Source organism: Ambystoma mexicanum, chromosome 9 (genome assembly GCF_040938575.1).
Source record: "Ambystoma mexicanum isolate Mex_15411 chromosome 9, UKY_AmexF1_1, whole genome shotgun sequence".
NCBI classification, from domain to species: Eukaryota; Metazoa; Chordata; class Amphibia; order Caudata; family Ambystomatidae; genus Ambystoma; species Ambystoma mexicanum.
Window position 1 is genome coordinate 1,043,188,049 of NC_090931.1, and position 13,759 is coordinate 1,043,201,807.

The following is a 13,759-nucleotide window of genomic DNA, read 5'->3' on the forward strand; positions in this document are numbered from 1 at the left end:
AAATTCAGGCTGGGAGATAGGAGAGAAGGAAGAGAAGAGCGAGCAGGTGGAGGGCAGATTTGAAAACACAGAATGTTGGGGCATGAGTGATGCTATTTTAGTGACAATGGCAAGGTTCCTTTCAAGGGCTATGTTGTGGAAGTGGTCTGAGAGGGAGTCACATAGTGTTTGGGTGTGGGAGGGGGACGTGGCGATGCATACTGGGGACTTGGCGATGCATACTGGGGACTTGAATTCCACAATAGGCTTGTGGAGTTCCCTACAGGTGTTTGAGGGCATTGGTGATTCTATTCCAGTAATAGGATGTTTTTGCCTTGCATATTCTTGCCATGTAGGCTTTGAGCTGCTGCAAATAGGTTATTCTATTCTGTGGCATCAAGCTTCCCTGCTGTCTGCCTTCTAGGTTGTGGTTCTGGGACTTTTGAGATTTGAGAGGTAATGTGACCCATCTGGGGTAGAGGCCCTGTCTGTTAGAGAAGGATCTGATAGGGGTGAGTGGGCTAAGAGCTTCTGAGAGCCATTGATCAAAGGGTGGATGGAGATCTGACCTGACTGGAGCAGTAGGGAGGTCAGGGAGGCCAGACCGGGATCTGCCAGGTCTGGAGTTACTTTGACTTTCTTCCATAGTGGTCAGTGGGTAAGTGTCCAAGGGGCTGTCAGGGACGATGGTGGTTTTACAGTCTGGAGAGTGAATACGATGGCTGTGTGGTCCATCGAGATTAATGGGGGAGGCAGAAGAGGGTGATGAGTTCAGGAGGGCTGAATATTGCATCTAGCGTATGTCCTCCAGAATCGGTAGGTCTGATACTAGTTGTGTCAAATGTAGGGTATCTAGAATGTCCAGAAGGGGTCATGTCATGGGGTTTCCGTGGGACATTGAACCAGATATTGAAGTCCCCTACAGAGAGAGAAAGTTTTGAGAAACCAAGATGGCTGCTACAGTGTACTAAGATTTTCTGCAAAGGTTCTGTTGTAGCCGAGGAGTCTATGGGCCTCATTACACGGAAGGCGGTAAGGGTTAACGGTCACCAGTAATGGTACCGGTGACCGTTAACCCTTACCGCCTTACTACGAGGTCCCTTTGCGGGTTGGTACTTTAACACCTGCTTTTTAGCAGGCGTTAAAAACCAACCCGCAAAGGGACCAGGGTGCTAATTACGGTACCGCAATTTGTGGTACCGTAATTAGCACCTTCCCCATTCCCATTATGCTCTATGGGGCAAAAATGGGAATGGGGAAGGGAAATGGGGGAAGGGGGAATTACCGCCCCGCCAACCTTGGAATAGTGCCGTAATTCCCCTTTCCTCCAAGGCGGTGTCGGTATTTTACCGGCATGGACCAAGGTGCTAATAGCTAATAGCACCTTGGTCCACCGCCTACCGTGTAATGAGGCCCTGTATATGAGCATGAACTGTGAGTGTGTGATGGGGAGAGGAGACATTTTACTATGAGGGATTTGCAGTCTGAGTTGCAGGCTTGTTCCTCCGAGTGTCAAATGGAGAGGTAGGATTTGTACAGGATAGCAATGCCCCCTGCCCTACTGGATCTGTTATGCACAATAAGTGTAACTTGGAGGGAAGGCCTTGTGTGCAATGGGCTAGAAGTCTTGAGAGAACAAAGGTTCGGTGATGAAGAGGGTATCAGGGCAATCAGAAAGAATTAGATCATAAATTAGTCATTTTTTGCAACAGATCTGGCATTGATCAGGATGCAATTTAGTCCATTGCTCGGTTGAGTGTTTGAGGTGAAGGGTTGAGGATTCAGGGTGGGAGCTGGGAGGGGAGAGTGGGAGCTACCACGTGGAAGCAGAATGGTTAGAATCCAAGTAAAGATGGGAGAATGATATTGCTGTGTTAGTTGCCAAGAGGTGGTGTGTGCTGGGGGAGGTCCCCTGGAGACTGGGGTGTGCTGTGTAGTAGGGTATGCGGGAGTGGATTGCTACCATGGTTGAGAATCATTAGAAGGTGAGATCTTTCTTAGGGAGGTGGCCTAAGATCTCTGCCTGATGGAGTGCCGATGGTGGCTCAGTGTGTTGTAGGTGTGTGTGTGAAGAGTGCTCATGGGGTTCGAGTCCTCTGGGTAATGGTGGGTAAAGTGAGGGGTTAGGAGTGGAGACCCTATTATGAGGAGTGAGGGGGCAATGGATACTGAGGTGAGAGTGGGGAGGGTGGGTATATGCAGGGCTTTGATTGGGGAATTCGGTCTTGTTCCTGTAGTGAAGGTGAGGTCTAATCACAGTTTTCTAGAGTTGGTGAAAGTGTCTGGGGTCTGACTTCTAGAACAAGGGAAATGGGGTCTGGGGTCCCTGTGAGTGTTATTTATCAGGTTGAAGAGAGATGTCACTGGGTTGGGTGGCTTTGGCAAGGCTGTGACTGTGTATGAGTGGTGGGATGTCATGGGTCTGCAAGATAGATAGGGTGAGGTTTGTAGCAGGAGGTGTGCCTGGTTAGTGCAGTGTTTCTTTTCTAGGAGATTCTGGGGGACACTGGTTGTGTGTGTAAGGGTTGGAGAGTGGGTTATGGTGGCATGGATGAGAGGATGCTATGCATGACGGGGTGGTGGTAGAGAGGTCCAGAGAGGGACCGTTCTGGGTATGGGCCGGGTGTGGGAAGGCGGCCTGGGTAAGTGGAGGGTGGGTGAGGTGGCATGTAGGAGTGGGGTCTCCATGAGAGAGTGGAGGAGTTTCTGGTGTTCATGCACCTCTAACTTTGGAGCTGCTAGGCATGGCAGAGGAACTTACCCTTGACCCTATGGGAGGTAAGTGCAAGAATGCAGGAGTAGAGAAGCAACCACAGTCAAGTGTGGGATCTGCATTTTAGGGAATGGGAGTGCACATATACCTCGTATAGGGAGTACTGTGTATATAAAGTGCAGTGATGTGAATAAAGAAGGAATAAGGGATGCAAGACTAACGCATAAATCCCTGCAGAGACAAATTCAGAGTAATAAAATGGAACGACATTGAGACTCAAGGACGCAAACCCACACCAAAGTCCCTGTGGAAAAAGTGCAGAGGGGTGGCAAAAAACAGGAGCAACATTTAAAATGAGTGAATCCAACAATGTCCCTTTGGGAAAAATTCAGATAGGTGGCACATTTTTGATTCATTACAATGTAATTTGTGAATCATTAGTGATCCATAGCAACCTCTACTTACTTGAGATTATCTTTTAATGGAAATCAGTTTTACAACAGGGCATAGACTCCTCATCAGATATGAGGTTTATGGTTCAAAATGGTCGGGCAGATCATGTAATGGGGCATCACTTAATCTGACAAGTCAAAACACACATTGACTTTTGACTTAAAGATATTTGGTGGTGTGTTGTTGAAAAGTTGAGTGTGAAAAGTTGAGTACTCTAGACATATTCATGCATGTGTGCTCAAGAGAGAGTAGCAGCTAATTCTCCAAATACACCCTGACTGCAAGTGCACGTAAATATTTTGGCTTCCAAGTTGTTAATGGATTCATAAAAGCACAGCTCCACCTCACTGACGATGCCCAACAAGGCTGAAACACGGGTATAGGGTTGCTGTTGGTACTCTTGTTCAGAAGGGAATTGCCATAGCATTTCGGTGCTGGACTGCCCATGTGGGCGGGACAAAGACTGATATGCAAATGAATATTTCCCATCTGTGAAAGGTACAGTGAGCTCAAATGTGGCTGCGGACTCTAGAGTAGGTACCATCCCACAGAACAGGCCATTTTTGCTGTGTTCATTCTCATAGAGGGGCGCCCATTACTAGTTTTTGGACTAACACATAACTGGCTGTGTATCCTGCCATTACGACATCTAGAGGCACAAGCCTGATATGTTGATGATTGTAAAGGGACTGGCATTGCATACCGAGTTTCAACTGGACTGCGCTTACAATGACTGACACTTAACCATGCCTCCTGCCTTTCTGAGAGCACTCCAACAGGGTGGGCTGTTTTATTTTTTTTTCATTTTTCCCCCTGTTCTTCAGTTCTACTGCCTCCTGCCCCACTTAACACAGTGTACCATATAGACCTTGAAGATCACTATGTGTCGGTGACTTGAACATCCAATACATGCCTCTCAGAGGAAACCGACAAATCAAATACAGAAAGCCACCGATAAAGTGGTATGTTCAGGAGGGTCTATGGAAGCTGTAATGCTGGGATGTTTTTCAAAGGCTTAATTCCATCACTGCCTGAGGAAGTGGAGACATTTCTCACGAGCTTGCAAATAAGCAAAATAAATGACTTAGTTAGCATAATGAAGGTATCGAGTCGTTTACTTTTGGATCAACATTCTATGCAATAATTGGCTAAAACGGTACAAGCGAACTGAACTATAGATATACATTTATGTAGAATTTCTTTTAAAATTCCATAATCTGTTCAAAATGTACCTTTTTTCTTTAAAAAAAAAAAAAAAGTAATCCCTGATCTCAGTAACGTTTAAGTGTGTTATGTATTTGTTTTATTCATGTTTTTTTTTGTTGCATAGTAGTAATATTGTTCATAGTTTTTAATCTAATACAACAATGTATGTTTATGGTGAACAAAACTGGTCATGTTTTGTACTTTGCAGTAGCATCAAGAATGGTTGTGTTTTGCTCACTTATTGGAGTAATTAAAGTAACTGTCGGTTTGCTACAGGTGATCCATTTGGTAATTGTTATTTCCTGGATTCTGTCACAGATACCAACTCTTTCAGAAAGCCCAAAGCTCGTATTGCAGAAGTTTCTCTGGTTTCACAATTGCATAAACCGCCATATTTCCTCTGCCGGTGTAAAATCAGTTTTGAGGCAGATGCTCGCCTGGCCTCTTTCTATGACATGTAACAGCCAGGTGTTAACTTTGCGCTCAAGCATTGGGATTTCTCTCTTTTTCACGTGGGCTTACCTGGGCACAGGATGGAATTTACTTTTGCATGTATGCATGCTCTCATCACACGAGCATGCAAACGTTCTTTTTTCTGTTTTGATGTATTCACTAACTGCTCTTTCTGTATGTACAACTACAGCTGTATTGTTTTAGAATCTCAAAATGTGCATTACACTCGGTTTCTGACTGGAGAGACAGATAATAGAAGCGAGGCGCTTACAGGAGAAACCGAGCGAGATGAAAGTGGGATGCAGATGTGAAGCCAAATGCAGTGACTGCAACTGATAGTAACAAAATACCAGGGACATTGCAGCACTCGAGACCATGATTCTTGCCAACGTGTGTCTGTGTAGGACACTTCTTATTATGGATTGCTGCCACAATTCGAATCTGGCGAGTCATAATAGAATATAGAGGTGTGCATTGGTATCTTAAAATCATATACCTAACCATAGTCAGTGTAAAAAACACGTTTAGGCTAAGACACATTTTTTGATTCTTGAAGGATATGAATGAGTTTCAGTTTAACGTGTTACAATTTATGTATTTATGTATTTTATTTACATTGTTTCAAAGAGGGTGGATTACTCACTGCTGGGTGCCGAACAAAGAAAGAAAGAGAAGTTACAGAAAAAGCCACCAGTGAAGATGATAAAAATAACTGTGTATTACACAACTTTAAAAAAAATGAATCTGCATTGTGGGACCTAAGACACAAATTAAAAAGTTAAGAAATCATCTTGCTTGATAAAAAAAGAGTAAGAAGATCCATTTTGGGTATCTAGGTGATGGGGCAGTTAGATACAGTAGAAACAGGTCCATAGTGTGAGAGAAGAAGAGGGATACAAACACCTAGAGTAGAATGGAAGCTTTAGGTAAGAAGTGTGCAAGGAAGCCAATGGGAATGAACAGAGGAACGAAGAGAGATCATTGTATCAATTCAAACTGAAGGGCTGACATCACTCATGCACTTCAGGGTAAGGTGGTAGGATGGAGGTCAGGGAGAAGGAAGAACATATAGTGCAGGAGGCTAATATTTAAATGGCAGGTAACAAAGGCAGGGAAGCATAAAGGATGACCTCAGCAAGAGTGCAGTTGAAAGAAAACAAACAAATGCTTACAGCAATCAATTGGGAATAGAAGAGTCTTTGACACCCGGGGAGGGTAATCAGCAAATCAGGTGGCTGGAAATGTGGGAGAGAACACACTGTGTACTGCCCCCCATTTTCCAGCCACACAAGGCCCTTCCACACGTAGGGAGAGGCTCCCTCTTGCCCCTCCATATCCTTAATCCCCCCCACCCATCATCCCCCTACTTACTTGCTGTACAGGAGCTGTGTGTTCCGGTTCCGGCACTCCCTCCCGTCCTTGGTGTCCACTATGGACATAGAAAAGGGACCAGGTCCTGTTTCTATTTTCTATGGTGAATGCCATCTTTTTTTGTTTTATTGAGAGATTGGGCTCGCGGAGTACATATGCAGCCTGGTTCTCCCATGAAAACCCCCCAAAACGTATTTGCACCCCAGATGGAGCCCTGGGGTGCAAATAGCAATCGTCTCCTGTCTGGGTTGTACTTGACTGGTAATAGCTCACATCCCTCTCCAAAGTCCTTGCTTCGCTCTGGCCGGCCTAGGCTTGGGCTGGAGAGCTGTTAGCGGACATGTACACCCCCGACACAGAAAGCTACATTAAAGGGTTGAATACAAGCAAGCAGTAACAACTTTCATTGGGGAACAGAGGACCATCATGTGTAGAGAGGCAGAAGGAATTCATCATTGAGGAGCTTTGGAAACAGAGGAGATGAAGGAATGTAAGCAGAGATCAGGTGGGTGAAGTGTGGAGAAATAGTATTAGGTAGATGGGCTCAAGTGGCGAAGGATTGGAGGGCTGCTAGTAGAAGTGACAGGGCCTAAGATAAGGTCAGTAATCTATGGGAGACAGAGTGATTCTGGGGGAGAGCCGTACTAATATTGGGAGAACAATGGGAGGGAGTGTATTAAGCATCGGCTTGCAGAAGGGGCAAAAAGGACAACATGTGACTGGGTAGAATCACAAAGCAGAGAAAGCATTTAGGTTACCAACAAAGAGATTGATTACTTCTTATCTGCACGCTAGTTCTTAAATATTAGAGTCTCATGTTTTTGCTAAAACCAACACATGATTTGCAACTCGTGCTTTGTCTCTGTTGACCACAAAGAAACAGAGGCTTTATTGCACCCTTACAAAACCCCATCAAGATAAATGAGTCCTTTGCCAAGCATGAGTTCCAAAGTAATGTGGGGCCTATTGTATCATACACATCATCACTGCTTTAAAAAATCAAGGCCAACAGAACTCCTTTGCCTAATTGTTTTTACCTGTTTATTTAGACATATATACTTGTAAAATTGCAATGCACATCTATATATTATACTTCAAGTGATAGTATACATTTATTTAGTTAAGATTATTGTGTCTTGAGAATGCCCATCTGAAAAAATAAATGTTTCAGAATATTTAACATGACTAAAATGAACATGTTTATAAGATTGGTTTGAAGAGACAAGCATACATGGGGAAGATTTATAATGATATTATAAAACACAAAAAGATAGTTTTTTTGTTTTCTAAGATAGTTATTGAATATGGTAACAATGAAGAAAGATTAGTCAAATTTAATTTGGGATACTAAAACACATGATTGTGACACATTCAAGGATATGCAAAGAAGTGGGAGTGTGTAGTGATCAATTATGTGTAAGATACATTTGCCAGGAGGAACCCTGACCTTTTGATGAACCAAACATGAGATCCTTTATGATTCTTAGAGGTCTAAAGGTCCATTTCCCATGGGGCAGTGAACATTTATACCTACCATGTCAGACTTTGAGAAAGAGAACCCATGATCACAAAGATTCTCAAAGCTCCCAACCAAAGGGGACACAACTACAGCCTGGACACAATGTAGGGGAGGGACTCGTTTTATTCCAAGCTATGTTAGTGCAGCATGGCCTACACGAACACTCTTTGTGCATGCACCCTCTTAGCCCATCCTTTGAGAGAACGATTTTGTGAGCACATATCAGAAAAAACGTTTTTGAACAAAAAGCAAAGCACTGACATGCACAATATTCTTCACGTTACGGTTTGCAATTTCACCTTAAACCAGCCAATTTAAAAAAACAAAGGCTAAAACGAAGGCATTTTTCTTGTAAAAATTGTAATTTTGATATGAAATGTGAGGGATTACCATCTGGTGAGTGCGTAGAAGTCCTGTCTTTTTACAATTTGTATTAACTTATAAAATAATGCAGGTACCCTCTCAGAAAGTGTGGCCTACTAATCAGACACCCCTTTGCTAAAAGTCCATGCCAAACGTATAGTGAGTGCATGTACGCTGTTGCATCAGTCCCCTGATCTGCAGCACATGCCCTTTGATGGCACAGGGCAGGTTACAATGTTGTGTGTACCCTGTTTGACAGCTGCTGTTGCACAATGTCACTGGTGACAAGGTTGCATTTACCTCCAGCAACTCTGACGCAAAACATAATAATTGAGGCCCTTTCCATCTGTTGGCAGGGTCATCTCGAAGAATAACACATAACTGGTTTTGTCATGGTAACCTATAACGCACACAATTATTAAAATTACAGAAAATTGGTATCGTACTCATGTCAACCCGGTGAGCTCGGGTCTACTATGGAAAGACTATGTGGCTTCATGGCCACACTGTCTGGCTTGGCTTCAGCAAGCAAGAAACAAGGCAGGAAGGCTGCCTTTTTTGATCCTCAGGAAGATTGGGTGACATCTCTCTTGTGGTCCAGGAAACACTCAATAGGAGAGCTCCTGGGAACCGTGCTTCAACAAGACACACACATATCAAAGGCTAGCCTCACACTAGAGTGTTGCATACAAGAGGGCATTTGAAAGTGCAGGTTTGGAAAGGGACTGGGAAAAGAGTAGCCAGAGATAGCAGATGGGAAATGAGGGAAGTGTTCACCATCTTGCTTTTCTATTTGTCTCTCTCTTCTTCCTGTCCCCTCCATTTCCATGGGACAAATCACTCAGGCTATGAGGCAAGAAGGCAAGGGTCACATCCAGAGGGGTGTGTCCCCCGTAGCAGGTATGCTGTTGTCCAATCACCTCTACCCTTTTGCCTTTGTAAGGAACGGGTCTCCCACAAAAGTAATTATTTGGACTTCTATTTCAGTTGTGAGGTGAAAATGGAGTGAATTCAAGGCAGAGGTGAATTCTGTCCCCTAACCATTTCGAGGGAATGTTTTGGGTTTCTTGCTGTTGGACCAAGGCCTTCACTCTGCCAGCTGCACAAGTACCCAGGTTCCTCAGTGGAGGTGAAGGACAGCTGCAGGTGCAAGCTAGGATCCTTGTACTGGGAGTGAATGAAAATGGATTGACACAGGCAGCCCCAAAGAAGTCAAAGAGGCTGGATTTCAGTGTGCACCATTACAACCACCCTGGAGCCTGAGTTTACTACGTTCAGATTCTTCAAACTATTTAGGCCCTGCAGTGTTGCCTTTGCCACTTTCTTCGAACTGATGTTTGCATCCTCAAACCAGTTTGAAGCTGCATTGCATGAGGTGCAGTCATTGCCATTCAGTTCAAGCAGATGCTCACTGCTCAGAAATCTTCTAAATGTTGTGTCTTCGAACAGCACCTCCAACCACCGGGATCTTTGCAGAAACCCAACTCATGCCTCAACACAAACCACTGGAGGCATCTTGACCAAGCAGTGTCCATCATCTCAAACCAACTCAACTGTTGAACCTAACCTGGTGGATTCAACGAACCACAATGTTCTGATGCCACATCAAACCGTACAGAGCTCCACATCGAACCTGACTCAATGCTCACTCAATTCCTAGATCACTACTACTCGTCACATTCAAACCTAGTTCCAGCCACAAGCACCATGCAGGGAAACCAAGTCTGATGTTGCCCAGCCATAGTGACCATAGTGACTTCAAAGCCACCCTTATAGCAACTTTTTGTCAAAGACATACGTTTTACAAGTGACACTGTTTCTTGCTCTTGACCCCTGCTACAGTACCAAAGTGCCTTCATACCCATATCTGCATTTTCTCTGTCCTTTCCAGGGTGTTGGGCTCTTTCTAGTGTTTTTCTAGTCCGTTGTATGCCTATTTGGGTGTTTAATTAAAGTATATATATTTTATAGAGCTTTCCTTTATTTTGGATGCTGTACAGTCGCTGTTTGGGTTGCTACATTCATCATGTATCTTCTGGCTGTCCCTGTTTCTCCTTTATAATTGGGATCATTGTTCCTTTTTTAGTGGCGTGAGGGCTATGAAGGGTGTTTAGCCATTTTGCATTAGTACTCCTGTAGAGCAGTAGTCAATACATTGAGTATAATTATTAAAATGTTTAGCAAATTTAAATTCACTTTCTGCTTTTTACTTATTTTGACCTGTGGGTACTGGCTTGCAAATTGAAATTTAGATTTTTCAATTAAATATTTCTGGACCCAGCAAATGTTTCACACCACTTTGTTGTTATTTTTCTTTACCTATACATTTTGTAAATATTTTATGATAATAGTTTTCAATTCAGAAAACACTCATCCCTCTGTATGCCAGTAATTTCAAAGTTGTATTTTGTAATGAGCAGAACATAGAATATCGAATGTCGTTTGCTAAATGATTATCCACAGACCAGTTAATATACTCTGGAAAACAGTGTTTCATGCTAACATAACTCTGCAAAAGTAAGGCCTTCACATTCTGTTTTAGTCAACTGCAAGCTGAGGAAAAGGTGCTAAACATAATTATGTATGATGTCTGTTCACACTGAGTGTCTTAAAAAACCTCAGATAGGAGCTGTATCTGAGACTGCAATGTCCTTCTCTTTCTCCACAGGGAAATTCTTTGGCTTCAAGCTACCTGCACTGAGACTGTTGACCTACAGAAAGCAATCCTTACCCCAGGAAGACCCTGATGCAGTTGTCATTGACTCTTCCAAGCACAGCGATGATTCAGTTGCTATGAAACACTTTAAGTCACCCACAAAGGAGAGTTGTAGTCCTTCTGAAGCCGATGACACAAAAGCATTGATAGAGTCGAACAAATGTAACCCTTTGGTTCACATATCGGGACCTTTGGACCACTCTTCCCCTAAACGACAATGGGATCAGCTCTATCCAGACATGCTTCAAAGAGGCTCACACTTGACACATTCCAAGTCCAGGGAAAGCATATGTAGCATAAGGAGAGCATCGTCCGTGCATGATATCGAAGGCTTCAGCATCCATCCCAACAACATATTCAGGGACCGTCATGCAAGCGAAGGTATGTACAAACATTACTGAACTATACTTGTGAATAAAGAGTACGCTGGTAATGCCTAACCACTTTGCTAAAATCCCAATTTCCAGGGTTAAATTATTTGTGATGTCAAATTGCTTTTCATGAAAGGATATGTATAATGTCTGCACTACAACTAAGATGGAGAAGTATATTATGATATCACTGTGTTGTGAAGAAAGACATCATAACACACAGGGACATTATGCACCTATCATCATCTCAGTGCAAACACATCAGCATTCCATAGAGACTCTTCTATCCAAACAATAACATTAAAATCAATGATTAAAGTAAGTTTTATTGCTTTCAGGACGTAAATGTTAATTGTGCTTAGCACAGTGCTGCCGAGCTTTTCACCACTGCTTCACAGGTTCAAGTCTGTCACAGTTCTGAAATGATCAAGAAATATTGCTTTCTTGTGGTTGGTTTGATGATTGACTCCATATAAAGGGTGATGGTTGTCGTAGGTTAGACACTTATCACTAATGGGCAGATGTTTATTTTACAAAGATGAACACCGTCAAATGAGCCATATCTTCCCTTTAAGCGTGGAGGGAGATATTTCAGTAATCAAAGAGATATGAAACACGCTGTTGATTAGGCATTGGCCAAGGGGCTGCAGCTGGAATTGTGGCGGGTAGGATTACTTCTGTACACGTTGAACAGTGTTTTCACAAATTTAGATGAACATCCAGTAGTTCACCGTTCCGAATCAAAACATAAATCACATTTTCATAAACCACAATCACCCAGTACCAACGTATACCATGTGTACCTGCTGAAAAGGGTGTCTTCTAAATGAGTCAAACGGTATTCTCAAAGGCGCATGCTTTTGCTTCGTAGTGAAGTTGAGCAAACAATTTAGGAATTATTCCAAAATAGTGACAAGGTTGTTGAGAAATGTGTTATTTCTGACTGAATCTTATGTTATGAAAAAAAAGTAAGGTAAGTAATAATACTTCAATGATGAGACTAAAATGCAACATGTAAATGCATATTAGTGAATGGTCAGTGACTGCATTGTTATTTCACAATAGCATCTGTTTGTAAACATCTGGTACAAATTTACACTTAACATGTACATGTCCACAGCTGGCTTACCTAAAGCAGAAATTGAACATTGGGCTCACCAGGTAATAGAGAAGGATAAAGAGAAAGCAAGGTACTTTGTTTTGGTGGAGGGCAAAAATGAGGGTGTTGGAGGAGGTTGGCTTAGGGCCAGGTATTTCCCAGGCTTTAGGAAGGTTGAGGGAGTGGGTGGGAAATGTACCCATGCATGCTATGCATGCTTCAATCATGCCTCCACTTTCCATCTCTGCAAGGGTGTCCGCCGTTCCGGGTGACGGACCAGCCCGCCGTGTTGAATCCCTGGGTGTACTGCACGGACCCCACCCATAAGGGTATGCAGTAGTAAAATCGTGTCAAAAATGTCACCATTACAGAAAATCGCAGCAAAAATGCTGTGGTTTGACCCGGTAAAGGTGTACCCCACTATGCCATTTAAGGGGAGCGGGGGTTGCGGTGGTGTCCCCCGCTCCCTATAAATGGTATAATGAGTCTGGGGGTTGTGGGGGCATACCCCGCACCCTTTACATGGATTGCGGTGGCAAAACCACAGCCTTTTTGCCGCAATTTTTTTCTGTAAACGGCCATTTTTGCTGCGATTTTAACACATGGAACCTCTGAAAGGAGACAAGACGGAAGGCTTACTGCTGCAGCACAGGGCTGGAAAAAATGAGAGATTTGCAGAGAGTGCCATGGGTACCCTGTTGGAGCAGTACAGGACTTGAACAGCTGAGCTCATGCCTTGGGAGCACTCTGAAAAACAAAATGGCACACAGGTTTGTAGTATGCTGGGTCCGTGCTGCACAAATAAATCGAGAATACCAGTAAAGCTAGAAAAATCAAGACCCGGACAATCCTAGGCTGTTGAAAGTGAATCACAAACAGGTGTTAACCCTTAGGAAAATCCCAGGGAGAGGTCTATGGGTTCATATAACACAGGTAAGAGACAGTTTGAACTTTAGAGTAACAAGAGGAGCCGAGTGTAAAGCAGAGACACAAACATAATGGAGGTGAAGAAGAGGTTCAGGGAATGGGAACAGCCAAAGAGGGAAGGACGTTCAGCAGAGAAAAGGGAGCAGTTTAAAGTACATGGAAGAGAGAGGAAAACAGGGAACTGGTTATAGGAGTAGGAGGGATGAGAGAACATGAAGAGGTAGAAGGAAGGGGCCAAGAGACAGAAGTAGAATATAGAGAACAGCTGGAGGAGCTGTGCTTAAGAGAAGGTTAAGGAGCAGGAGAGGGAAACATATCAGAGGCCTGGATAGAGGGGGAGGAGATATTAGGGAACATTTGGAGGTGGAGGGAAGTAGCGGAAACTTGGAAATGGAATGTAGTGGTGAGCTGTCAGAGAGGAGGGGCAGAAAGAGTGTGCAGATCAAGGAAAGAGGCAGAGTTGGAAGAACCTGTATAGAAAATGAATGAGAAACAAGTAGGTAATGTAAAACACAATTGAGTTGCAATCTGAAAACTCAAACTGGGGTAATAAGGAGGGTAGTAATTAATGGACTGGTGGGTTTCAAGA

The 13,759-nt window shown here is 43.5% G+C and overlaps 1 protein-coding gene across 4 annotated transcripts in view; it reads left to right on the top strand.

Moving 5' to 3' along the window:
- Positions 1–13,759, top strand: part of KCNH7 (potassium voltage-gated channel subfamily H member 7) — a 2,172,707-nt gene that overhangs the window by 1,121,072 nt on the left and 1,037,876 nt on the right. For all 4 annotated transcript variants that reach the window (XM_069616318.1, XM_069616315.1, XM_069616317.1 and 1 more), the window contains exon 5: positions 10,726–11,154. In XM_069616318.1, coding sequence (XP_069472419.1) covers positions 10,726–11,154 — 429 coding nt within the window. The remainder of the gene's footprint in view (positions 1–10,725; positions 11,155–13,759) is intronic.